The sequence below is a fragment of the Trichosurus vulpecula genome, chromosome 7 (assembly GCF_011100635.1).
Source record: "Trichosurus vulpecula isolate mTriVul1 chromosome 7, mTriVul1.pri, whole genome shotgun sequence".
Lineage (NCBI taxonomy): Eukaryota > Metazoa > Chordata > Mammalia > Diprotodontia > Phalangeridae > Trichosurus > Trichosurus vulpecula.
In genome coordinates this window covers 187,096,014-187,121,346 of record NC_050579.1, presented here as the reverse complement: position 1 = coordinate 187,121,346, position 25,333 = coordinate 187,096,014, and the positions used below count along the sequence as shown (strand labels likewise).

Here is a 25,333-nt window from a genome sequence, read left to right as displayed (position 1 = left end):
ATAAAAAGGAATAATAGCAGCTACTTTACAAAATTGTTTTGAGGATCAAAAATAGTATATGTAAAGCACTTTGTAAATCATTAAGTGCTATATAAATGTCAGCTATTATTATTGTGGTTCAGTTGTTTTTTCAGTCATGGCCAACCTTTTTTTTTTTAAAACCCCATTTGGGTTTTTTTTTTTCATATTTCAAAGGTTTTAGTAAAACTCACATGACACTGTGCAAAACAAATCAAACTCCCTCATGGACTTAAGCAGCACCTCTTCCCTCCAGTTAAGACAGGAGGTACAAAGAAGTGATACAAAGAAAAAGTGTTTCCTTCCTGACAAACAAAAAGCCTCCAGGGAAGGAGGAGTATGTTGGTCCTAATGAGGCTCATGAGGCACTTTATCAATGGCACTGACAGTTTGCCCTTTCTGATTCCAGCAGGTGGGAGGCCCAAGCAGACCGGCATCTCCCCCCACTCCCAGTGATACCTGCTGGGACAACCAGGGATGACCTGCTAAGGCACTGCTGGCTTCGGTATATGGGGTGGGGGGGTAGCGATGAAGGCCCACCACCTAATCCTCCCCTCCCTTCCCTAGTCTAGTAGCATAGTTTCTGCCACTTCTCCCATCCCCAAGTAGAAGCAAGAGCCCCTGTGAACATGAGAATCAGAGGCAAGGCTCAGGAAGGTCACACAGCTTGGCTTGGTCCCAGTCCCAGGTCAGAGGACACCTTCACTTCCTCACTCTTGGCAGGGGCAGCTCTGGGGAAGAAGCTCTGGGCGAGTTTGGCCATCCGCCTGTTCAGGTGCCAATCCTGGAGAGCGAAGCCCCGGGTCCCATTCCTCTCGTCTAAGGCTTCCATTTGGCGACTGGGGTGCAGACACTGGTAGTAGGCGCCCCGCTGCCCCAGGCCCAGCAGGAAGCTGAGTGCAGCCCCAGGCAGTAGCCATGGCAACAGGGAGGGACTGGGCAGCAGGATAGTGTGTGCCAGCCACGTGCCGCCCAAGAGGGCGCTGTCCATCGCAAGGAAGCAGAAATGGATGATGCTGCGACTCCGAGTCCTGCTCTCTGACATATTGAACCAGGAGAAGTACAGAATGACCGCCACGGTGCCCCGGAACGCCCACTCTGACGCGACTTCTGGCATGAAGTCTGTGTTCTGCAGCCACACCCAGAGGAGCAAGACCACCCAGAGGAGCAGGAAGTGGACAGCGATGTACCTAGGGAAGACGGTGGTGAAGAGGGCCAGCGCCACGATGCGGGGACACAGCAGCAGCAGGTTCCACAGGGAGCAGACGGTGGACGAAAAGTGACCCAGGGTCGGCTTGGTGAGCAGGCAGCTCCTCAGGGCCGGGTGATAATCCAGCAAGGCCCACGCAATGCAGATGAAGGCTGTGCCGATGCCTATCCACTGATAGTATTCCACTCTGCCCGTACACAGGGTGATGTGAAGTCCCAGGGTGAGCTGGAGGGTGGCCTCGAAGAGCCGCAGCATACTGATATCCATGGAAATGAAGTTGGCATAGTCGAGGTCAAACTCCGCTGGCTCGTCCTGCTTCCACGGGGCAAATCCCACTTTCAGGGCCCGGACACGTCTATGCAGGTAGCCCAGGTGCAGGAGGCGCAGCAGCGCCAGGCGGCGGCCCGAAGGCGGGCCCGGGTGCAGATCGGCGGAGTCTCCGCGGTACCAGGTGCAGCTGAAGAGCTGCAGGGAGGCCGAGGCAAGGCTCAGCGGGGCCAGCTGCAGGGCGGCCCCTCTCTGGCCCAGGGGTCAGATGGGGTCGGCTCATTTGGAGTTTTCTTGGCAAAGATGCTGGAGTGGTTTGCCATGTCCTTCTTCAGCTCATTTTACAGATGAGGAAACTGAGGTAAACAGGGTTAAGTAGCTAGTAAGTGTCTGAGGCCAGATTTGAACTCACAAAGATGTGTCTTACTGATTCCAGGCTAGGCACTCCACCCACAGCACCACCAAGCTGCCCTAGCCCCAGCTATTATTACTACTTATTGAATTGAAATAATACCCAAACAACAGTACTTAGTGCTCAGACATAAAATGTTTTAGAAGTGGTGTGAAATTGGTGCTAATTTTCTGAGTTTATAATTTTTTTTCTTATGATGAAAAGAACTGACTAACTTCTGCTATCCATTTTAATTCCCATATTTGGTGGCAAATACTTCACCAAATGAGCCTGTGGTAAACTCCACACTGGAACAGGAAAATAAGAGAATCCCCTTATCCCCTCCCTCCAAATCTCCAACATATTCAGTTGAGATTCATTGACGAATATCCTCTCTAGCTGACTAAGATCTCAAGAGAGTTGGAAACAGGAGATGAGGACAATCTCTGATTCTGTGTCAGGTTGTCAGGATTGGAGACAGGGGGGAAGAGAAGCAGCAGTGGCAAAGGTGGTAACGCAGCTTTCTGTTTTCCTACAGGAAATGGCTCATCTCTGACATGTGCTGGTCATTTTTCCCTGCTTCCGAGAGGAAAGTAGTGATTAGTGGGGAAGCAATTTCACTGGAGCCTAAAGCTTGAACTTAACCCTGGCCTGGCACAGACTCTATTCTAATCTCCCTCTATGTGTCCACTTTCAGTAACTCAAGGGGAAATATGTGTGTGTATATATGTGTGTGTGTGTGTGTGTGTATGTATATATATATATATACACACACACACATATGCATATACATATATATGCATATATACATGTATGTATGTATACATACTTATCTTCCTCTTCCATTTAACAAATGCTTTTCTAAAAAAATTAGCACAGATGCAGCTTACAATTGCATGTGAGAGTTCTTTTGTTACTCTGGGATGTAGTTCATAGGGGTCTGGTCACTGGGACTCATTGAGAGCAATTAGGTGTTTACTTACCCTCTTCCTCACTTATGCTATTCTCTCCTTGCTCCCCCCATCCCCATCCTTTGTAGTCCAAATATCATTTTGTTTGGTTAAAAGAGAAAATAAGAGCTGAGAATTTCTGCTTCCTCTGTTAGATACACCATCCTATCCACTGTAACAGTATCTCCTTCTTGATCTAGCTTTTGCCGCTAACAGGCTCCTTTTGGGACCTTTGCACTCACCACAATTCATGTCATATAATCTCAATAAATGATCTTTTTTTTGGCCCAGACCCATGATCTTATTGGTGTAAAGACCGTTCTTTGTGTATACTCCCAAGGATACAATTAAAAGAGCAGTGGCTCTTAAGTTAGATGACCTGAGTTCACATACCACCTCTGTCACTTGCTATCTATGTGACCTTGGGAAAATCACTTAACCTCTATGGTCTTCATGTTTGTTTGTTTCATTTTCATCAGTAAAATGATGATATTCAATGAGATAGTTTCTGAAGTCCCTCCGAGCTGTAGATCTTTGATCCTACTAACATGGTCTATAACATAAAGTCTTCCTGGAGCACAGAGAAGTTAAGTAATTTGTCCCACAATCATAAAGCTAACATGAGAAAGAGACAGAACTGGAAACTAGGTATTCCTGGTGTAACAGTAGCAATGGAGGGCTGCATGTGTATAAAGAGGTACACATGTGATGAGACCATGTCTTCACATGGTTCAAAGGGAGGCAGCATAGACATCTCTAGCCTCTTCTTCCCCCACCTTCTCCAAGGGAAACTTTCATTCTGGTCATGAAGAGAAGCAGGAGGTTGGGGTCAGAGGCCACTCTGTTCTCTTCAGAGGGAGAAAGGGTAACATTAAAATTATGTCTGTCTGCTCCCTTAAATATAATTCATCTAGGGGGCATGATCAAGTTCAAGGTAACTTTTGGTCACTTTGTCATTTTGGGGGGAAGGGAGACCCAAGCTTTATTTCCAAGGCTTGATTCCTTTCCTACCAAATACCAGTTCCTCAGGGAACACACACAGAGAATAGCAAAGAAACCAATTTATCCGAATCATGCTAAAACAAAAATCAGAGAAGATATACATAGAAGAATGTATACCAGATAATACAGAATAAAAGGGTTCTCCCATTCAGCAACCTAAAGTGGCATTGGACTCTTCCATCTTATCTCTTGAAGCTAGGAGCCAACTTGATGATGCTAAGCTTGAAGAATATGCTCATTTGGAGAGTCCTGTGCTGCTCAAAGAGAGAACTCTCAGTTTGGAGAGTCCCCTCAAAAAAATCAAAGGGGCCTCTTATTTGTAGAGTCCAAAAGGAAGGCTGGCTAAAAACTGAAGTTCACCCTTCTTACAAACTCTGTCCCTCCCCTCACACAAAGCAGGCCTTTCATCTCCACCAATAAGGAAAGAGTCCCATACCAGTAGTCTTTGGAACAGAAATTAAATTGACACCAAGTATTTACTGCCATATACATGCTTTATATAAGAGAGACTGATAATAATTGTGTGTAGGGTTTGGAATAACAAGGTTCAGTACAGGCTTCTTGTAGGAGGCGGTATTTGAGTTATGCTTTCAAGCAAGCTAGGGATTCTATGAGGAAGAAAGAGGAAGGGAGAACATCTCAGACATGAGGGACCACTGGTGCAAAGAAACTGGAGTGGGAAATAAAATGTGCTCTTCTAGGAAGAACTAGCAAACAAGTTCCACCTGAGCAAGTATATGAAGGGGAGCAACACAAAATATGATTATACAGGTGAGTGGGAGTCAAATTGTGGAATGCATTAAATATCACAATGAGAGTGTTTTAGTTTATCCTAGAGTCAATAGGGAACTATTGAAAATTTTTGAGTAGAGGAGCGGCATGGTCAGATCTGTGTTTAAAGAGTTTTGGTTTTCTAGTTATGGATAGACAGATGGGATAAAAGAGAGATTGAATGCAGGGAGATAAATTAGGAGGCTATTGCAAAAGTGTAGAATAGAGATGATGAGATCTTGAATAGGGCAAAAGCTGTATGAGGGACAAGAAGGGAATAGATGTGAGAGAGATGGTGGATATGACATTATTATTTGAAAGCTGCCTAGATATTTTGAAATGATGCTCATTTATTTTCCTACCAGAACATTCTCAAAGTAGTCCTGTTCCGAATCCTGGCTCTTTCTAATTTCTGAGTTAGAAATTTGTAGCTTTCACTTACATAAGGGTTATTTAAGTAATTTAAGGTAGAAAAAAAGTCATCCATTTCTGTTTGTGATTCTCCATTAGTTAATTTTCAAAAGCAGATGGTCCAATAAAAGTCAGAGAGTTAAGACATTATCAGACAGCATTACTGTGCGGAGGCAATATTACTTTTTCTAATCAATTTTAATCTCATAGCTGGAGACATACTTCATCATTTTTCTTGAAATGATTTTTTTTTCATTGTAGTATGCCTAATCTTGTGTAATGCCAAGATTTCTTTAAAGCAATGGAGGTTTGTCTTAGATGGAGTGCAAAATCTCGTGGCAACAGGGAATGGGGGGATGCTTTATCATTTATTTTGTTATCAAACCTTTTTAAAAAAAATTTAGGAGCTTTTGTTCCCAAGTATGACCCAGTTGACCAGAAGAAAGTAGTTCTGGAAGTCACTTTGTGTAAACCATTTTCTTTTCCTTTGCAAACTGTCTCTTACTAAGCTCTTTTCTATGCTCATTTATTCAGGACCTAATGTTAGACATCCTTATACAAAGTTATATCAAGTAACACTTTCTACATGACTGCATTCTTTGTGTGGCATATTCATGAAATAAAAAAAAATCAGGCTGATAATGCATTAAAAATTAATGATAATTCCATTTTACAAGAGGTGTTATGACACTTGTTTTTATCCGTGACTAGGTGGTAGGATTATACTTTTCAGTATACAAGCTTTTGTATTGCATTAGAATAACTTGTGTCTAAGGGTTTACACATTAAGCAAAAAAAAAGAGTCAAATTCATAGGGATCCGTAACAAGGAACCAACTTTCTTTCCAGTTTTCCTATAAGAGATTATTGAGAAATAGATCTTTCCTCCCCTTTCCCCCTTATTTTATAATGGCTGCATTCAACTGTTTCCTTTAAATTGCTTATTTCGATTGTAAGCTAACACAGGCAGTATGGCTTAATGAAAGAAAGGTAGCCTTAGAAATAAGACCCGAATTCAAGTCCTCCTTCTTGTACATACTGGCTGTATTTGGATAAAAGGTTGCATGATATAATGGGGAAAGTGGAGATTTGGAAATCAGAGACTATGATTTCAAATGCAAGCTCACCACTTAGTCCAGTATGTCTTTGGGGGAGTCAGCTTGACATTTCTGGGCCTCAGTATCAACATCATAAAATGAGGGAGCAAAACTATATCGTAATAGTAGCTAGATTTTTATACGGTGCTTTGAGGTCTCCAATGTGCTTTCCATGTTATTTGATTTGATCTTTACAACAACCCAATGAGGAAAGCTATTATTATCCGTGTTTACAGTTGAGGAAACTGTAGCTCAGAGATGTCAGTTGACTTGTCTAGTGTCTCACAGCTAGTAAACGTCTGAAGCAGTATTTGAATTCACAGCTAGTAAAGGTCTGAAGCAGGATTTGAATTCAGGTCTCCCTGACTCCAAGTCCAGTGCTTTGTCCACTACTACTCCACTTGTAATGTCCCTTCTAGTTCTAAATATATAAAATTCTTTGATAAAATAGATATTCTCTTACTGGCCCATACACCCCTCTAAGACCATGTTAGAGATGAATTTCAGCTCTGAAATGGTGGAGGGACTTTCTGCAATGAGAGTCCACCCCCTAAAATCACAGCTTTGGAATGTATACCTTCTAACTGTCATTGCCTCCTCCCACTTCCACCCCCCCCAAAAAAAACATAAAGACAAGGCTCATAAGGCTGTTATGAGGAGAGAAAGCATATAAACTCTTATTGCCATTCCATCTATGATGCTAATGTCTCCCTAGATGTATGTTCTCTACCTCCCGATTTTTCTAGACTTGCTTGACTTCCTTTCTTTCTTAAGAAAGGAAGAGATCTCCAGCCGCTATAGGTCTACAACGTGCCAGAGGACAGATAAAAGACAGAGCTATTGAACTACTGATCTTTCTTTTTTTGTAAGGAGAATATATTTGGACTAGGAAGGATTAAAAAAAACCCAAACATTGAGAGACCACAAAGTAAGAGATAGACTTTCCCTCTCTGAGGCCATGTGGCCCCCAGGAAACAGGACCCAGTCCTTGGTTGTTTTGTTTGTTCTTCTTCTGTCCTTGGTGAATAGAGTGGAGCCTTGTGACCAAATGAGCTTAACAGGTGGTCACGAGGGCAATGGATCTTTCGCTTTTTCTTTCTTCTCTGTAATAGCTGGATTCAATTATTTCCTTCGCATTCTGTATTAGTTATTGTTGAATTGTATCAGTGGTGACTGACTCTTCGTAATTCCATTTGGGGTTTTCTTGGCAAAGACGCTGCAGTGGTTTGCCATCTTCTTCTCCAGCTCATTTTACAGATGAGTAAATGGAAGCAAACAGAGTTAAGTGACTTGCCCGGGGTCACATAATTAGTAAGTATCTGAGGCCAGATTTGAACTCAGGAAGATGGGTCTTCCTGACTCCAGGCCTGGTGCTCTATCCACTGTGCCATCTAGCAGCCCAAACATTAAAGCGCTGTAAAACGTTAGCTATTGTTACAAGCATAGGGCTCATGATGGTTCATTATAAATGGTATTAGAAATGAGAAGTGAAAAGTGAACTTTGGTGAGTGATTTACAAAGTATTAGTTATTATTTCTGTGTTCTGGAAGCTTATTAAAAATCTGAAATTATCTAATCTCATCATGCTTTTTATCCCCAAACTCTGTTTTTCCAGCAACCATAATTGAAATCTATCTAGCATATGAAAATAAGGGACTCTTGCTTTATTCAGAACTTATATTTTAATTGCTACAGACTGTGACTCAGTAACTAACTTGTGCTTAAAGGATTAGGCCTCAGTTTTCTCATCTTTAAAATGCATGGGTTGGACTAGATGTGTTACCTTTAAATCTCTAGTATCAGGAGGAGTGTTTTAGGATAGAATAAGAAGCTCTGAGGCATACAAGTGGAGGGTCTTAGGCTAGGGTTAGGATCTTAAGAGAGGGAGCAGGTGGGGTGGCAGGCAGACAGGCAGGCAGCAAACCTTTGTTTAGACTCACTTACTCTATGTCAGGCACTAAGCTACATCAGTCAGTCAATCAATAAGCATTTATTAAACACCTACTATGTGCCAGGCATGGGGCAGCTAGGTGGTGCCAGGCTTGGAGTCAGGAAGACCTGAGTTCAAATTTGACTTCACACACTTACTAGCTGTGTGATCCTGGGCAAGCCACTTCACCCTGTTTACCTCAGTTTCCTCATCTATAAAATGAACCAGAGAAGGAACTGGGAAACCATTCCAGTATCTTTTCCAAGAAAACCCCAAATTGGATCACAAAGAAATGGACATGATTGAAACAACTGAAAACAACAATATCCTCAAAATATGCATAAAATAAGAAATTGTGTAAATCAAAGGAGAAGCCTCTTTTTCCATAACTGAAAGTGAATTGAGGGGTATAAAGCTAGCTGTCCATGAGCTTCTTCCAGACTTGATGCTCTCTCTATGGGTGTGGAATGACTTTGGGAACTAAGCAATAAGCAAGGATAGGGGAGGAAAGGAGCAATCTCTGAGTAGCATAAATCTGACCTCAAGTCCAATATTCGATAATCCATAACTTAATTTCTTAGACAGTTCCCTTGTCCCAGTTGTGGGGAAAATGATGTCATGTATAACATGTATAATTCTTCAGTAACTTGGAATTCTACAGGAGATAGTGAAGACTGTGTCTTATAGTGTATGGCACTATGAACGTGCTTGACCAGAAGATCAACTTGGATGCACTCTTAACACTTTCTTATATTACACCTTCTACTTAGTACCATCTGAAGAAGGTCTATATAATTTTTGTCCTCTGCATGTCTATTGGAGCCCCAGGGGCCTACATGCATATGTATCCATATAATTCAGACTGGCTTACTCTCCACCGTGGGTTCCTTGGAATTGATGACATGGCTAATGATGATATCTCACAGTTATGAAATTGAGCAGATGAGATTGGGTCTACTGGATGCATTTGCTTTGCTCACAGGAGCTGGCCTGATCCCTGCCCTGGACTTAAATATCTCAACCTTAACCTCATTTCAACCTACTTCCTGGGCACAGCAATGATCTTCCAACTGCTTCACCTTGAATGTATTCTATGCTAGACATCATATCTCCCTCTTCCTAGGAGGCATCCTAATGTCAGCCTTGAGCCTGAAACTCTTCTCTTTCTTGGGGAACTTTTTTGTTGGATCCACTTTGCTTTTGCATATGAAATTGTATGTGGGACAGACAGTCATGTGTGCCCTGGTCCTTTTCAATACTCAATTCACCATTGAAAAAGCTGAGGGGGGGGGTACAGCTAGATCCTGCAGTGAATAGAGCACCAGCCCTGGAGTCAGGAGTACCTGAGTTCAAATCCGGCCTCAGACCCTTGACATATTTACTAGCTGTGTGACCTTAGGCAAGTCACTTAACCCCAATTGCCCTGCCTTCTCCCCTCAAAAATAAAAAATAAAAAAATAAAAAGCTGAGAAAGGAGGTAATATCTGTGTTGACCTCTGCTTGGAATTTGCCACCCTCTTGTAGAAACTTTGATGATTCTGGCAATGAATAGAAAAGAAAAAAAGAAAGAGAAAAAAAATAACTATCTACCCTTCTCCTCTTTGGTTTCCTTGTCTCAGGTCCTTACTTTTTCTTTACATTCATTACACATGGTATGTTCTGTTAAAATGAAATGTAGTAGGAATTTTTTTTTTACTTTCTCTTACTTCTTTTTCTAAAATCAGAAAAATTTACAACCAGATTCTATTTCTGTGTTCAGTTTTGTTTTTCTTGGGGTTCTACTTCCATCTCTCTCCTTCACTCCTTCAATCCATTCTCTTCCCCCAATTCTTTTCTCTTCTCAGGGAGTCAGCCCTTATTGCTAAGAGCCAACTGGGGCCCAAGGAAAGGGAGCAAGATCCAAGACATTTCTGGTGGATTGCACTTAAAGATTTTTCTGTTCAAAGCTACCTTGCAGCATTATTTGAGTTTCATAACAGTCCTTGTACATATTAGTGGGGAGGCATAGTTTATGTGTATGTATTTTTTTCCAGTTTAGTTAGTGACCGGTTGGAAGAGAGAGAGATCACTGAAGCCTGGGCCCCTGTGCTTCTTAATCCTCACTAAGCCCTGAGTCTCTGCTGATGTTTAAGGCATTTGAAAGAAAAAAAATGGTCAAACAGTCCCTCTACTTTAGAAGCAGCTTTGCGGCAAGCACTTTGGCATTCTCAGAGCCTTGTGAATCATTGTTAGTTTATCAGACTCACTATGGTGCCCTCTTGCTCTCAAATGGTCTTGGTTAGAATCTATTCCCTTCATCCTTGGCCTGGCAAAAATTCAGGGAGCCAGATTGCTTTAGATCCATGTGAATGGAAATTTCCAAATCTAGCTAGACATTAGCTTCATGGAACAGCCCCTCGTAAAGAGAGGCTAAAAGGAATAACATAGAATCTCCTAAATTACCTCAAATTCTTTCTCTTAGCAATTCTTATCTTGTAGTTTGACCTGGGCCTTGGTTATTAGATTCTTTTCACTGAGATGTCTGTGGTTAGAAAATCTAAAGAAGTTTGGAGCAGAGTGATAGTATAATAAATGATGAGCTTTGTGGGGTTATTCATAAGTGAACAATGCAAGCAAGCTAGATAATTGGGCTATGGAAATATTAAATGATATAATAAATGTAAATGATTTTGCAAAAAATATAGCACTATATAAATGTTAGCGAACATTATAATGGTAGCATAACCCCTGGAGCTGTTCCCCCAACTGGGCACAAGGATTCTCAAATTGGACTCCCAGGAGTAGGCTGATTATCCCTCGTCTCAGGATTCTAAGGGTAAAACACTGAGGGGTTATGCTTTGTAACTAACACTGTAACTCTTAAGCACCAACTGGTATACTTTCCATTATCAGTCAACCAATTGAACCCCATTATCTCTTAGTAAAGTGATTTACTGAGATACATCAGAAGGTGTTGACCAAAAAAAATCTTCCCAAGTCAGAGGCACATTCTTCTTTTCCACACATAAGGATCCTGGGAAGAATGGGGTCCAACTTAAGTACAATAGTAGTGAGGCACATGTTTAGAGAACATGTGTGACCAAGAAGTATCATCCTAAAATTCCCCTTATCTGTTCTGGGTAGGTAGTTCATGAACTGTTGAACCAGGCTGCTCTGCTCTTACTGGGGTTAGGTCACTATGCCGAGGAAGCGGAAGGCACAAGCTATCTCTGGCCTTGGCTTCTGGAGTAGGACATGCAGTTGCTAATTTACAAGCTACTCAGACTTTGCAGTGTTGATGAGGTCATTGCCTGGTTACGTACATCTCAAGGTTGCTTCTCACCTCCTGACTTCTATGACTCTGGTGTACTCTGTATCTGACTCTAGTTCCCAGTAAGACCTTATAATATTTTTAAATCATTTCCCACAATCATTTGAACAGTTTCAACTTTATCTATCTATCTATCTAGATATACATATATAGATATAGAGCTATAGACACATATAGAGACCTATGGTTATAGATCTCTATCCATCTATCTAAAATGTGTATCTACTTATGATCTGAAAAAAAAATAAATACAAAGAAACCAAAGTACCGTATGCTCATGGCCACAAAGCAGCTGGGTAGAGTAATAAAGCCAGCTATCCTTCACTGACCCAGCAGCTCAAATTGAGCCTGCCTCAATCAAAGCTGACAAGGGAGAAACTGAGAGATGGGTCATACTTTTTTATATGTGCACTCGAATCTAGTTCAGTCATTAAGCATTTTTAGCTACATAGCCAATTAAAAGACTTTTTATCATCACACAGTAAGAACAACCCTTCATGGCCGGAAACAGGCTTCCACATGTTGGATAGGGAATATCGACTCATATTCTGTCTAACCCCCCCAGAAAGGGCAAATCTGAACATTCCCTCTGCTATGTTGTTATTATTCATTATTTTCATAAAACCACCCTTTTATGCAAGGGTTATAATGTCTTGAGAAGGCAAAAATCTTGGCTAAATATTGTCTTTGATCCATCCTACAAATGGAAATTCACTAGCGATTCTAAGGAAAGGACTTGGGATAGCAGGTAAACTCCAAGCAACTATTTCCAGTCTCCTGTTCTAATTGGTGCAGTAATGATGTAATTTCCACCCTGGAAATGGTGACCTTCTTTATGTAGGTGCTGTCTGTCTAACCAAACCTAGAATGTTATAATTATAGTGATTGCTATATTAAAATTTCCTAAAGATTTTCTTTAAAGGTAGACATCTCCCTCCTATCCCAGAATCATTCTTTCCTCTGCTTCTAAGGAAACTTCATCACTCTAAGCACAATGCCAAAAGAGGTAAAGTTTGGTATTACTTATTAACTTTTTTTCCTGTACTATCTGATAAGGGTTGTGAGTATATAGAAGGTGTCATCAGATACCACCAGCAAACCCTCTGACATTCAGCCACAGAGTCAGGAGGCATACAAATGAAGGCAGCCTCTTCAGTGATCATTATACTCTAAGAGTAATTGCAAGGCTGTATTGCAAGTGAAAAGGAGATTAAAAACTGATTGCCACCAGCTCCATTTTGAACTCTCCCTGCCCACTATTAATGCTGATTGGATTCTGTGACCTGGTTCTTCAGTCCTTTAGTAATACCTTGATGTGGTGCCACATTTTTCTCCCCTGGGACAGTATTTGTTTCTAGAAATACATGGCTCCCATATACCTCTATGGGGCAACTGGGTGGCACAGTGGATAGAGTGCTGGACTGAAAGCCAGGAAGACTCATCTTCCTGAGTTCAAATTTGACTTTAGACTCTAGCTGTGTGACCCTGGGCAAGTCACTTAACCTGTTTGCCTCACTTTCCTCATCTGTAAAAAGAAAGAAAAAAGAGCTGGAGAAGGAAATGGCAAACCACTTCCATATCTTTGCTAAGAAAACCCCAAAAGGGGTCACAAAAAGTTGCACACAATTGAAATGACTGAATAACAAACATGTACCTCTATGCCCAATAAATTGCTAGCCTCGGATTTAGCTGAGGCCTTTATTAGCAGGGTGCTTGGCCTATTTAGAAATTACTTTTCCCTGTTAGGCCCCTGGCAGCAGCTTTCTACATTTTTGGTGTTTCTCTAGTTCTGAGGCATTGACTGTTATATCTTCTAAAGCCTAACTCTACATCTTGTGCTTTTTGTCGGGAATAATGAAGTTTCCTTAGAAACAGTGGCAAGACTGATGAGGGGAGAAAAGTCTACCTTTAAAGAAAATGTCTAATAGGTTTTTAATATAGTAATAACTGTAATTATCACATTCTTTTCTAGTTCCTTGGTTTTCAGCTCAGGCTGCATTCTATAACTCATACTGTGGAGACAAAAGTGCTTTATTTCAGAAATACATGAAATACATGTTGTTATTTTGTAAAAGAAAATAAAATCCTGAACTTTAAAGACAGTCAAAGTAATGATAAATAAAATAAAAACTCCTCTAAAATTGATGACTATAAAGAACTGTGTTATATGAAATATTTAAACTGATGAAGTGTTAGATAATCTTATTCTTAAAGGGCAAAGAAAAAGCAAGCTCTCTAAAAGTGAAAGAAAAATTGTCTGAATGGAGAAGAAATTTTAAAATTACCAGAAACAAGAACTCTCGGTTTTTCTGATACATGCCAATAGAATCAAGAATTTAAGTAAAATCTATAATATTCTCTAATGCTAATTTTTTTTATTAATTTAAATTTATTTATTTAACATATTTAGTTTTCAGCATTGATTTTCACAGGAGTTTGAATTACAAATTTTCTCCCCATTTCTACCCTCCCCCCCACTCCAAGATGGCATATATTCTGGTTGCCCTGTTCCCCAGTCATCCCTCCCTTCTGTCACCCCACTCCCCTCCCATCCCCTTTTCCCTTCCTTTCTTGTAGGGCAAGATAAATTTCTATGCCCCATTACCTGTGTATCTTATTTTCTAGTTGCATGCAAAAACTTTTTTTTGAACATCTGTTTTTAATACTTTGAGTTCCAAATTCTCTCCCCTCTTCCCTTCCCACCCACCCTCCCTAAGAAGTCAAACAATTCAGCATAGGCCACATGTGTATCATTATGTATAACCCTTCCACAATACTCATGTTGTGAAAGACTAACTATATTTTGCTCCTTCCCAACCCATCCTGCTTTATTGAATTTTCTCCCTGGACCCTGTCACCTTTCCAAAGTTTTTTTTTGATTACCTCCACCCCCATCTGCCCACCCCTCCACCATCCCCCCTTTTATTTTTTAATCTTTCTCCCTCTTCTTTCCTGTGGGGTAAGATACCCAATTGAGTATGTATGGTATTCCCTCCTCAGGTCAAATACGATGAGAGCAAGGTTCACTCGTTCCCCCCTCACCTGCCCTCTCCCCTCCTCCCACAGAACTGCTTCCTCTTGCCACTTTTATGTGAGATAATCCACCCCATTCTATCTCTCCCTATCTCCCTCTCTCAGTATGTTGCTCTCTCATCCCTTAATTTGATTTTATTTCTTTTAGATATCTTCCCTGCATCTTCAACTCACCCTGTGTCTGCTCTCTCTCCCTCTTTTATATATACATATATATATATACACACATATACATACATACACATTCACCTATATTTATACATAAACATCTATATATATATATGCATATTCCCTTCAACTACCCTAATACTGAGGTCTCATGAATCATACACATCATCTTTCCATGTAGGAATGTAAACAAAACAGTTCAACTTTAGTAAGTCCCTTGCAATTTCTGTTTCTTGATTACCTTTTCATGCTTCTCTTGATTCTTGTGTTTGAAAGTCAAATTTTCTATTCAGTTCTGGTCTTTTCACTGAGAAAGCTTGAAAGTCCTCTATTTTATTGAAAATCCATATTTTGCCTTGGAGCATGATACTCAGTTTTGCTGGGTTGGTGATTCTAGGTTTTAATCCTAGCTCCATTGACCTCCGGAATATCATATTCCAAGCCCTTCGATCTCTTAATGTAGAAGCTGCCAGATCTTGGGTTATTCTGATTGGGTTTCCACAATACTCAAATTGTTTCTTTCTGGCTGCTTGCAGTATTTTATCCTTGATCTGGGAGCTCTGGAATTTGGCGACAATATTCCTAGCAGATTTCTTTTTGGGATCTATTTGAGGAGGCGATCGATGGATTCTTCCAATTTCTATTTTGCCCAGTGGCTCTTGAATATCAGGGCAGTTCTCCTTGATAATTTCTTGAAAGATGATATCTAGGCTCTTTTTTTGATCATGGCTTTCAGGTAGTCCAATAATTTTTAAATTATCTCTCCTGGATCTATTTTCCAGGTCAGTGGTTTTTCCAAGGAGATATTTCACATTGTCTTCCATTTTTTCATTCCTTTGGTTCTGTTTTATAATATCTTGATTTCTCATCAAGTCACTAGCTTCCACTTGCTCCAATCTCATTTTTAAAGTAGTATTTTCTTCAGTGGTCTTTTGGACCTCCTTTTCAATTAGGCTAATTCTGCCTTTCAAGGCATTCTTCTCCTCATTGGCTTTTTGGAGCTCTTTTGCCATTTGAGTTAATCTATTTTTTTAAGGTGTTGTTTTCTTCAGTGTATTTTTCAGTATTTTTTGGGTCTCCTTTAGCAAGTCATTGACTTGTTTTTCATGGTTTTCTTGCATCCTTCTCATTTCTCTTCCCAATTTTTCCTCTACTTCTCTAACTTGCTTTTCCAAATCCTTTTTGAGCTCTTCCATGGCCTGGGACCAGTTCATGTTTTTCTTGGAGGCTTTTGTTGTAGGCTCTATGACTTTGTTGTCTTCTTTAGGCTGTATGTTTTGGTCTTCTTTGTCACCAAAGAAAGAATCCAAAGTCTGAGACTGAATCTGGGTGTGTTTTCGCTGCCTGGCCGTATTCCCTACCAACTAACTTGACCCTTGAGTTTTTCAGTGGGGTATGACTGCTTGTAGACTAACAAGTTCTATGTTCCACGTTTGGGGGGGAGGTGCTAGCTCTGTCACACCAGCACTACTCCTTCCCCAAGAATCCCCAACCTGGACTGGGCTTAGATCTCCAGCAGACTGTGCACTCCTGCTCTGATCAGCCACTTAATTCCTCCCACCAGGTGGGCCTGGGGCCAGAAGCAGCAGCAGCTGTAGCTGCTCCACCTCCACTGCCCCCGGGGCTGGAAGCAAACTGGGAACTCCTTCCACTCCAAAAGCTTTTCCCACTAACCTTCTCTGCAGTCTTTGGTGTTTGTGGGTTGAGAAGTCCGGTAACTGCTGCAACTCACTGATTCAGGGTGCTAGGGCCCCCTCCAACCGTCTCCTGGTCTGGATGGTCCATGCCACTCAGGCTGGGCTCTGCTACACTCCGTTCCCAGCTCCCAGCTCCATGCAGGATAGACCTCACCCAGAGACCATCCAGGGTGTCCTGGGCTGGAGCCCTGCTTCCCTCTGCTGTTTTGTGGGTTCTGCCATTCTAGAATTAGTTCAGAGCCATTTTTTATAGGTTTTTGGGGGGACTCGGCTGGGAGCTCAAGCTGGTCCCTGCTTTCTAGCTGCCATCTTGGCTCCACCCCCCAATGCTAATTTTTTAAAAAGGAAATTGAAATTCTGAAACAAAACAAATCAACTTTGAAAGAGAAATTATACAAAGCATAAATGAACTCCTAAAGGGAATAAAGTGTCCTTTATGGTCTCCTAGACCAAATGTATTTCCAAGAGAAACATTTAAAGATGGATTAATTTCTGTACTACAAAAATTCTTCTCAATAAGGTAGAATTAATATGCTCTCCCAAACTTTTATCAGCTAAGTAAGGTCCTTATTTCAATAGTATGATCTTCATAGTATTACAAGATCAAAGATTGAGGGATGGACGTGACCTTTGTGGTCATCTGGTACAATTGACCTAGTTTTGCAGAAAAGTAAATTGAGAGGATAAGTGATTTGCCCATGGTCCCACAGGTAAGAAATGGAAGAATATTCAGACTCAAACAGAGAAAGGGAAGTTTAGACCAATATGACTAATAAATATGATAGGGAATGACTGTGATTTCAATACTATAAAGGAATACCCCAATGAGGAAACTCCATCAGTGCAGGTCTCTCCTTTACTGCAACCTGTAATTTTAAGACAGTTGCTTAAAGAACTGAGAGGGTAAGGTACTTCCCCAGAGTAACATAGCCAGTATGGGTCAGAAGCTAGATTTGCACCCAGGACTTTCTGGCTCCAAGGAGCAATTCCAGAAACCAGAAAGACCCTGATTCAGATCCTGTCTCTGACATATACTGGCTATGAGACTCTGGGCAAGTCACTTAACCTTTCTGTGGTCCCAGGCAGCAATCCAAAACTATACATTAAAATATTGCTCTTAATTGGAAGGAGTTTCCTCACGTAGATTTCTGTAAACCAATGAAATCACAGGTCTGGTGTTTTCCCCAACCCCAACCCCCCAGCTTTAAAAAATGGTAGTTTTCTTTAAAAATCAATAAAAACACTGAGGTAATTGTTTTGGTAATGTAAAAGGATGCATAGGAAATACATAAAAAGCCTTTGAAGTACCCAGACATGGTATGAATAGGCTCACAACACCCATGAGTTGTTTCACATAAATATTTTCCATATTAGAATGTGTGGTAACCAGAAGTTATGCAATCTCTGTCGTGAAATTTAAAATACCACAATATCTGTTATATTTCTCAACATCATTCATTTTGGTAAATATAAATATATTAAGTTGATTTCCAAAACAACTACAACTTTTAAAAAGTGGAAATAACTTGAGAACAATTGCAGATAATCACCTGAAATGATAAACAATTGACCCTAAACTTAATTTTCAATTTAAATGTAATTATCTTAAATTTTATCTTTGATATTTAAAACAAATGAAAATTGTATCCCTTTTTGATTGATGGGTTCATAACTAGTTTAAAGAGCAAATATAGTGGAACAGCTGAAACTAGTACAAGCCAGGAAAAATGAAAGTTTAGGTAGCATACATACAATTAGAAGCCCAAATCAAATTTTAAAAAATGTGATCCTCTTTACTTATCCTTTTGTCTTACTAGCACCATTACTGATGGGGACAACATATTGCCTCTGTTTTTTATAAATGCATCAGTTGCATATGACATGTATTGTAATGACATGCTGAAAGGATATATGTAGATTATATTGGCAAGACAGGAGAATTTTTCCAGAGAAAACTAGATGCTTTTAATATGCAAAAACAAACATTTTAAAAAATCATAGCCACTACATAAAGAAAATTGCTTGATTTTGAGTCACTAGAATAGAAGACAATGGAGGACTGGACATTATCTCTGATCCTCTTGATCTCTCAAACTTCTCTTAAATAGAAATTATACACCAAAGATACAGCAACTTCATTTGTTTCCATGGTCTAGGACACATAGATCCAAAAGAAAGCTACAATGACAACAACAACAACAACAACATAACAACCCCAAAACCATGAAGTGATGCCTATTCTAAGCTCACTCAGCAAAACTTTCCTTCACCACCCACTGTGCTACTGGTATCAAGGTAGCCATAGCTGACCCAAGGACCCAATATTTAGGCTTGTAATGAAACCCAAGGACTCGACGCACAAGTTTGCAAGAAAATCCAACCCAACACCCTCTTTCCCTAACCCTCTTTCTACTGCTATGGAGATCCAGGCTTCAGGGTATGGAAGTTTGCTCTGGTTGTGACAGATAGTGCCTGTGCCAAGGCAGCCCTCTAGGCTTCTAAAACCTGCTGGAGCCGCAACAGATACCTTAATGGAAGAAGTGTTCTTTTCTGAAAAAAGATCTTTGTAGGAGAGCTAAGAAACAGATAAAAGGGGTAGGATACATGTCTGCGTTTGAAATAGAGCTCAACTCCATACCCCGCTTGTCTTTTCTCTAAGAGCCTGAAACTCAAACTACAGAAATCAACTTTGTAGCACCAACCCAGCAGCTCTTTGAAATTCTGGTGATAGACCACAGAACACAAGAAGAGAAGGAATGAGACAGGACAACAAGTCACTCTGGTGAGGGGGAGGGGGTTCATTATGGCACTAAGCCTGAAGGAAAGAGTTCAAAATCCATCTGGGGCTAGTTCTGTCCTCCTAAAAGTCACCTGGGGCAGAAATTTAGGCTGATGATCTATGAATTGCTTAGTTTGGCATAAGGCTGAGATGCTTTCAGATACAGTTCTAGGGAAACCACTATTAGAGGGGAAGGAGTCAGAAAGTGAACAATAAGGAAAAATAATGGTGAGGGAAAGACTGAAATTACCAAAGATCTCAGGAAGAAAAAAATTGTAAAACCTTGAACATAAGCAGATAAATCAATGGTTAAAACATTAATGGTAGAAGGAAATATGGACTCCAGATTAAATAAATGAGTTCAGGCATCTATGAATAAATGCTGCAAAACAAAGGAAAATGATCCAAAACTTGATGAGATAGAGGACCCTGCGGAATTTGGGGAGAGCATGGTACCACAACATGCTATTCCTGAGTGGTTTAAAAGAGAAATGAAAATTATGATAGTAGAATTTATGGTCTCAACAGCAACAATAATGGATTGGGGGGAGAGAGGAACTTGACTCTATGATGTCAAGTCTCAAACAAAGAAACATCAGAGAGAAAAAATATTTTGGGAATGCAAAGTGTCCATATCTGTGAAGGGAGATCTTGAGGAAGAAAAATAAAAAACAAACAAACAAACAAACAAAAAACTGCCCAATAACATTATAAGAAAATATGCTCCCTATCAAAGCAAAACATATTAATCTTGAAGACAGGATGCAAAAAGATGATTTAAGGATTGTAAGTTTCCCAGAGTAATATAAGACCAAAAAAGCAAAAGACTAAAAAAAAACCCTTAATAGCACAATACAGGAAATAATACAAGAGAACTCCCCAAAAGTTGTGAACACAGACGATGAAATAAATACCACATGAAAGTATACACAGATTGTTTACAGCAAACAACAACAAAAACAAAGCTCCAGAACACATTGTAGTTAAATTTAATTATTCAATTAAGACATAACAAGTTCTGCAAGGAATCAGGAGACTCTCAAATACAAACTATTTTGCTCTTACCAGAAAAAATACAGGAAGGAATGGGATAATATGTTCTAAAGATCAATGGAGCTTAGGATGCAGCTTAGGGTGAGCTGCCCTGCAAATCTGAGTTTAACCATAAATGAAAAAATATGGAAATTCAATAGTAAAAGAAAAGCATCTAAATATTCTTGGAAATAAAACAATACATAAAGAGAGTTTTGTTTGTTCATTTTTGCTTCTCAAATACTCCAGACAACAGAAATGCCGTATGGATGAATGAATGGAGCAGCCAAAGAAAGCAATAACAACACAGTAATAGCAGAAATACCCATAAGAGACTTCTTTCTAAATATACACAAGGAGATAGGGGTAGTCATGTGGAGATTACAGTGAAGAAGCAGGCCTATGGCATTATATACAAAGCCTAGGGATGCTGCCCAAAGGCAAATCAATGTTTTATGTGGGACTACATTACCAGATAGGAAGGTGAATGAAAGGCAGGGAGGAGGGGAGCAGAGGGAACGTAAGAATTGTGTGATGTGCCTGGGTCATATGGAAGAGTAGCATTAAGGGGAAGTGACACCTGTTGTCTAAGGAAGAGAAGAGCCTGGAGGGAAGTGGATGAGAAGGAAGGGAGAGCAGGTGAAAATGGAGAAAGGAAGGAGAGAAACCTTGCTTTTGTAGTAGAAAATATTTCTGTTGATGAATATTCTTATGGATGAAGAGATATGTCTTATGAAGGGAGAAGTCCTTGTGCTGGATGTGCCCTATTTATGCTATCTGGTTCTTAAAAAAAACACTTATCCAATCTTAAGAGGGGAAAGTTAGAACTCCAGGGCAGGGTGGGAGGGTGCATTACAACTGACTCCTGAGAGAGTAGGAGAACATGGAACCAATGAGGAAATTTGGAGGCAAATGGGGAAAAGAAGATAGTGAGGGGGAGGGCAGATAACAGTGGTAAGCTGCAGGGGCATGGTGGGGGTAGCCCTACCATGAGTCAGTGTCCTATCTGTCTGGATTTAAAGGAATTAGCTTTGTTCTGGGAGTGAGAATAAGGAGAATCCATGGACCAATGTCTACAGGACAGTGGCAGAAACTACCTTGGGGGCGGGGAGGGGAGCACGGAATGAGTACCTTGGAATACAAATAAAAAGAAAGAGACTAGATAATTATAGAGATCATGAACTAGAGAAGGAAGGTTTAGGGTAGATAAAAATGAGGAGGTATAATGAATAGCATGAGAATAGCATGGAAAGGGGCACAAAAATGAAATTAAAAAATAAGATCTATTAACATGACTACTTGAAGGGAAGGAAAAGAAGGTACAAATATTTGGAAAGCAATTTAGAATCATACAAATAAAGTGACTGAAATGTCCATAATTTTTGAACCAGAGACTCAGTTACTTGGCTTATACACCAAGGAACCCATCAATAAAAAAAAATTCCCATAACCACCAAAATATTTATAACAGAACTTTTTGTGATAATGAAGAATTAGGAAAAAAAATAGATACTCATAAATTGGGGAATGGCTAAACAAATTGTGATACATGAACAAAATGGAATGTTACTGTTCTATGAGAAATAATGGGTCGGGGGGGCGGAGCCAAGATGGCGGCTGAAGAGCAGGGACTAGTGTGAGCTCCCCACCGAGTCCCTCCAAAAACCTATAAAAAATGACTCTGAACCAATTCTAGAACTGCAGAACCCACAAAAGAGCAGAGGGAACAGGGCTCCAGCACAGGACAGCCTGGATGGTCTCTGGGTGAGGTCTATCCTGCATGGAGCTGGGAGAGGAGCTGAGCAGAGTGGAGCAGAGTCCAGCATGGGCAGCACGGACCAACCAGACCAGGAGCCGGGTGGAGCATGCCCTAGCGCCCTGAATCAGTGAGCTGCAGCAGTTACCAGACTTCTCAACCCACAAACACCAAAGACAACAGAGAAGGTTAGTGGGAAAAGCTGTGGGAGTGGAAGGAGTTCAAGGTTCGGCTACCACCCTGGGGGCAGCGGAGGTGGGGCAGCTACAGAACTACAGCTGCAGTTGCTTCTGGCCCCAGGCCCACCTGGTGGGAGGAATTAAGTGGCTGATCAGAGCAGGAGTGCACAGCCTGCTGAAGATCTAAGTCCAGTCTGGGTTGGGGGTTCTTGGGGAAGGAGGAGTGCTGGTGTGGCAGAGTTGGCACATCCTCCCAAGCTTGGAACATAGAACTCTTTAGTCTACAAGCAGTCATACCCCGCTGAAAAACTCAAGGGTCAAGTTAGTTGGTAGGGAATATGACCAGGCAGCGAATATGCACCCAGATTCAGTCTCAGACTTTGGAATCTTATTTTGGTGACAAAGAAGACCAAAGCATACATCCAGAAGAAGTCAACAAAGTCAAAGAGCCTACATCCAAAGCCTCCAAGAAAAAAATGAACTGGTCTCAGGCCATGGAAGAGCTCAAAAAGGATTTGGAAAAGCAAGTTAGAGAAGTAGAGGAAAAATTGGGAAGAGAAATGAGAAGGATGTGAGAAAACCATGAAAAACAAGTCAATGACTTGCTAAAGGAGACCCAAAAAAATGCTGAAAAATACACTGAAGAAAACATCACCTTAAAAAATAGACTAACTCAAAAGGCAAAAAAGCTCCAAAAAGCCAATGAGGAAAAGAATGCCTTGAAAGGCAGAATTAGCCAAATGGAAAAGGAGGTCCAAAGGACCACTGAAGAAAATACTACCTTAAAAATGAGATTGGAGCGAGTGGAAGCTAGTGACTTGATGAGAAATCAAGATATTATAAAACAGAACCAAAGGAATGAAAAAATGGAAGACAATGTGAAATATCTCATTGGAAAACCCACTGACCTGGAAAATAGATCCTGGAGAGATAATTTAAAAATTATTGGACTACCTGAAATCCATGATCAAAAAAAGAGCCTAGATATCATCTTTCAAGAAATCATCAAGAAGAACTGCCTTGATATTCCAGAGCCACAGGGCAAAATAGAAATTGAAATAATCCATCGATCGCCTCCTCAAATAGATCCCAAAAAGAAATGTCCTAAGAATATTGTTGCCAAATTCCAGAGCTCCCAGATCAAACATAAAATACTGTAAGCAGTCAGAAAGAAACAATGTGAGTATTGTGGAAACACAATCAGAATAACCCAAGATCTAGCAGCTTCTACATTAAGAGATCAAAGGGCTTAGAATATGATATTCCAGAGGTCAATGGAGCTAGGATTAAAACCAAGAATCACCCACCCAGCAAAACTGGGTATCATGCTCCGAGGCAAAATATGGATTTTCAATAAAATAGAGGACTTTCAAGCTTTCTCATTTAAAAGACCAGAGCTGAATAGAAAATTTGACTTTCAAACACAAGAATCAAGAGAAGCATGAAAAGGTAATCAAGAAACAGAAATTGCAAGGGACTTACTAAAGTTGAACTGTTTTGTTTACATTCCTACATGGAAAGATGATGTGTATGATTCATGAGACCTCAGTATTAGGGTAGCTGAAGGGAATATTCATATATACATATATATGTATGTATATATATGTATATGTGAGTGTATATGTATGTATATATGTGTGTGTATATATATATATAGAGAGAGAGTGAGCGGGCACAGGGTGAGATGAAGATGAAGGGAAGATATCTAAAAGAAATAAAATTGAATTAAGGGATGAGAGAGGAATATATTGAGAGAGGGAGATAGGAAGAGATAGAATGGTATAAATTATCTCGCATAAAAGTGGCAAGAAAAAGCAGTTCTGTAGGAAGGGAAGAGAAGTCAGGTGAGGAAGAATGAGTGAATCTTGCTCTCATCAGATTTGACCTGAGGAGGGAATACCATACATACTCAATTGGGTATCTTACCCCACAGGAAAGAAGGAGGAAGAAGATAAAAAAGGGGGGGGGGATGATAGACGGGAGGGCAGATGGGGGTGGAGGTAATCAAAAACAAACACTTTTGAAAGGGGACAGGGTCAAGGGAGAAAATTCAATAAAGGTGGATAGGTTAGGAAGGAGCAAAATATAGTTAGTCTTTCACAACATGAGTATTGTGGAAGGGTTATACATAATGATACACATGTGGCCTATGTTGAATTGCTTGACTTGTTAGGGAGAGTGGGTGGGAAGGGAAGAGGGGAGAGAATTTGAAACTCAAAGTTTTAAAAACAGATGTTCAAAAACAAAAAAAAAAAAGTTTTTGCATGCAACTAGAAAATAAGATACACAGGTAATGGGGCGTAGAAGTTTATCTTGCCCTACAAGAAAGGAAGGGAAAAGGGGATGGGAGGGGAGTAGGGTGACAGAAGGGAGGGCTGACTGGGGAACAGGGCAACCAGAATATATGCCATCTTGGAGTGGGGGGGGAGGGTAGAAATGGGGAGAAAATTTGTAATTCAAACTCTTGTGAAAATCAATGCTGAAAACTAAATATGTTAAATAATAAAAATGTGAAAAAAAGAAATAATGGATATGATGAATACAGAGAAACAGGAAAAGATATACAAGAACTGACATGGAGTGAAAGAGAGCCTAGAAAATTATACATAGTAACTACAACAATGTAAACTAAAAACCACACACACACACACACACACACACACACACACACACCCAACCCAAAAGTGAATGTAACAAAATCATAAAAATCAAGCGTGAATCGAATGTCAGTATGTGAGAAGACACTCCCAACCCACTCTTTCATAGAGATGGAAGGTCCATATGTGTTATATTTTGCATATTTTTTCAGACTTATTCAATGTGTCAATTATTTGTGCTAATTTTTTCCCTCTTTAAAAATATTATTTTTTATATGGAATGGCTCTCTGGGAGGGTAGAGGGAAGGATACTGGAGATAAGTATCATGATGTAAGAAACAGAAGTCATCAACAAAAAATTTATTTTAAAAGAAGATTGCTTGATTTAGAGTTGTTTATAGAATTATTAAGTATAAAAAGCCTCGTTCAGTGAGAGAAATGCTGGTGATGCCTGCAGATATTGGCATGGCTGCAACGGTACTTGGTTTATCAGATAAAAGGCAACTTTAAATGGTTTCATTCATGTGTAATATGACAGAAGGTAGAATTGCCTATATGTTTGAAGAACTTAATTGAGAAACTAGAATCTTCTTATTTTGTATTGAAAATTGATGAAAAACAGATGTAGTTTGAGATGCTCATTTGATCACATGTATATGTGATGGTGTTAAAATTCATTCAAGGAACATTTTTTACTTTGAATACTCACTGATGGCAATGTCTTTTCAGGAGAAAA

The 25,333-nt window shown here is 40.2% G+C and overlaps 1 protein-coding gene and 1 pseudogene across 1 annotated transcript; one reads left to right on the top strand and one right to left on the bottom strand.

Annotated features, from left to right (window-relative positions):
* Positions 1-676: 676 nt before the first annotated feature.
* LOC118857737 (XK-related protein 8-like) lies at positions 677-5,096 on the bottom strand. Its single transcript, XM_036768280.1, has 2 exons — positions 5,052-5,096; positions 677-1,747 (listed from the first exon to the last, which is right to left on the bottom strand). The coding sequence occupies exons 1-2, from the start codon at positions 5,094-5,096 to the stop codon at positions 677-679; spliced, it is 1,116 nt and encodes a 371-aa protein (XP_036624175.1).
* A 3,648-nt stretch (positions 5,097-8,744) lies between these two features.
* Positions 8,745-25,333, top strand: part of LOC118857736 — a 38,159-nt pseudogene continuing 21,570 nt past the window's right edge.

Coding starts and splice junctions, on each gene's coding strand:
- LOC118857737 (XM_036768280.1), bottom strand. CDS start 5,096: ATGGATGACTTTTTTTCTACCTTAAATTACTTAAATAACCCTTAT. Junction 1,748..5,051: donor ATTACTTAAATAACCCTTAT/GTAAGTGAAAGC, acceptor CCCCTGGGCCAG/AGAGGGGCCGCCCTGCAGCT.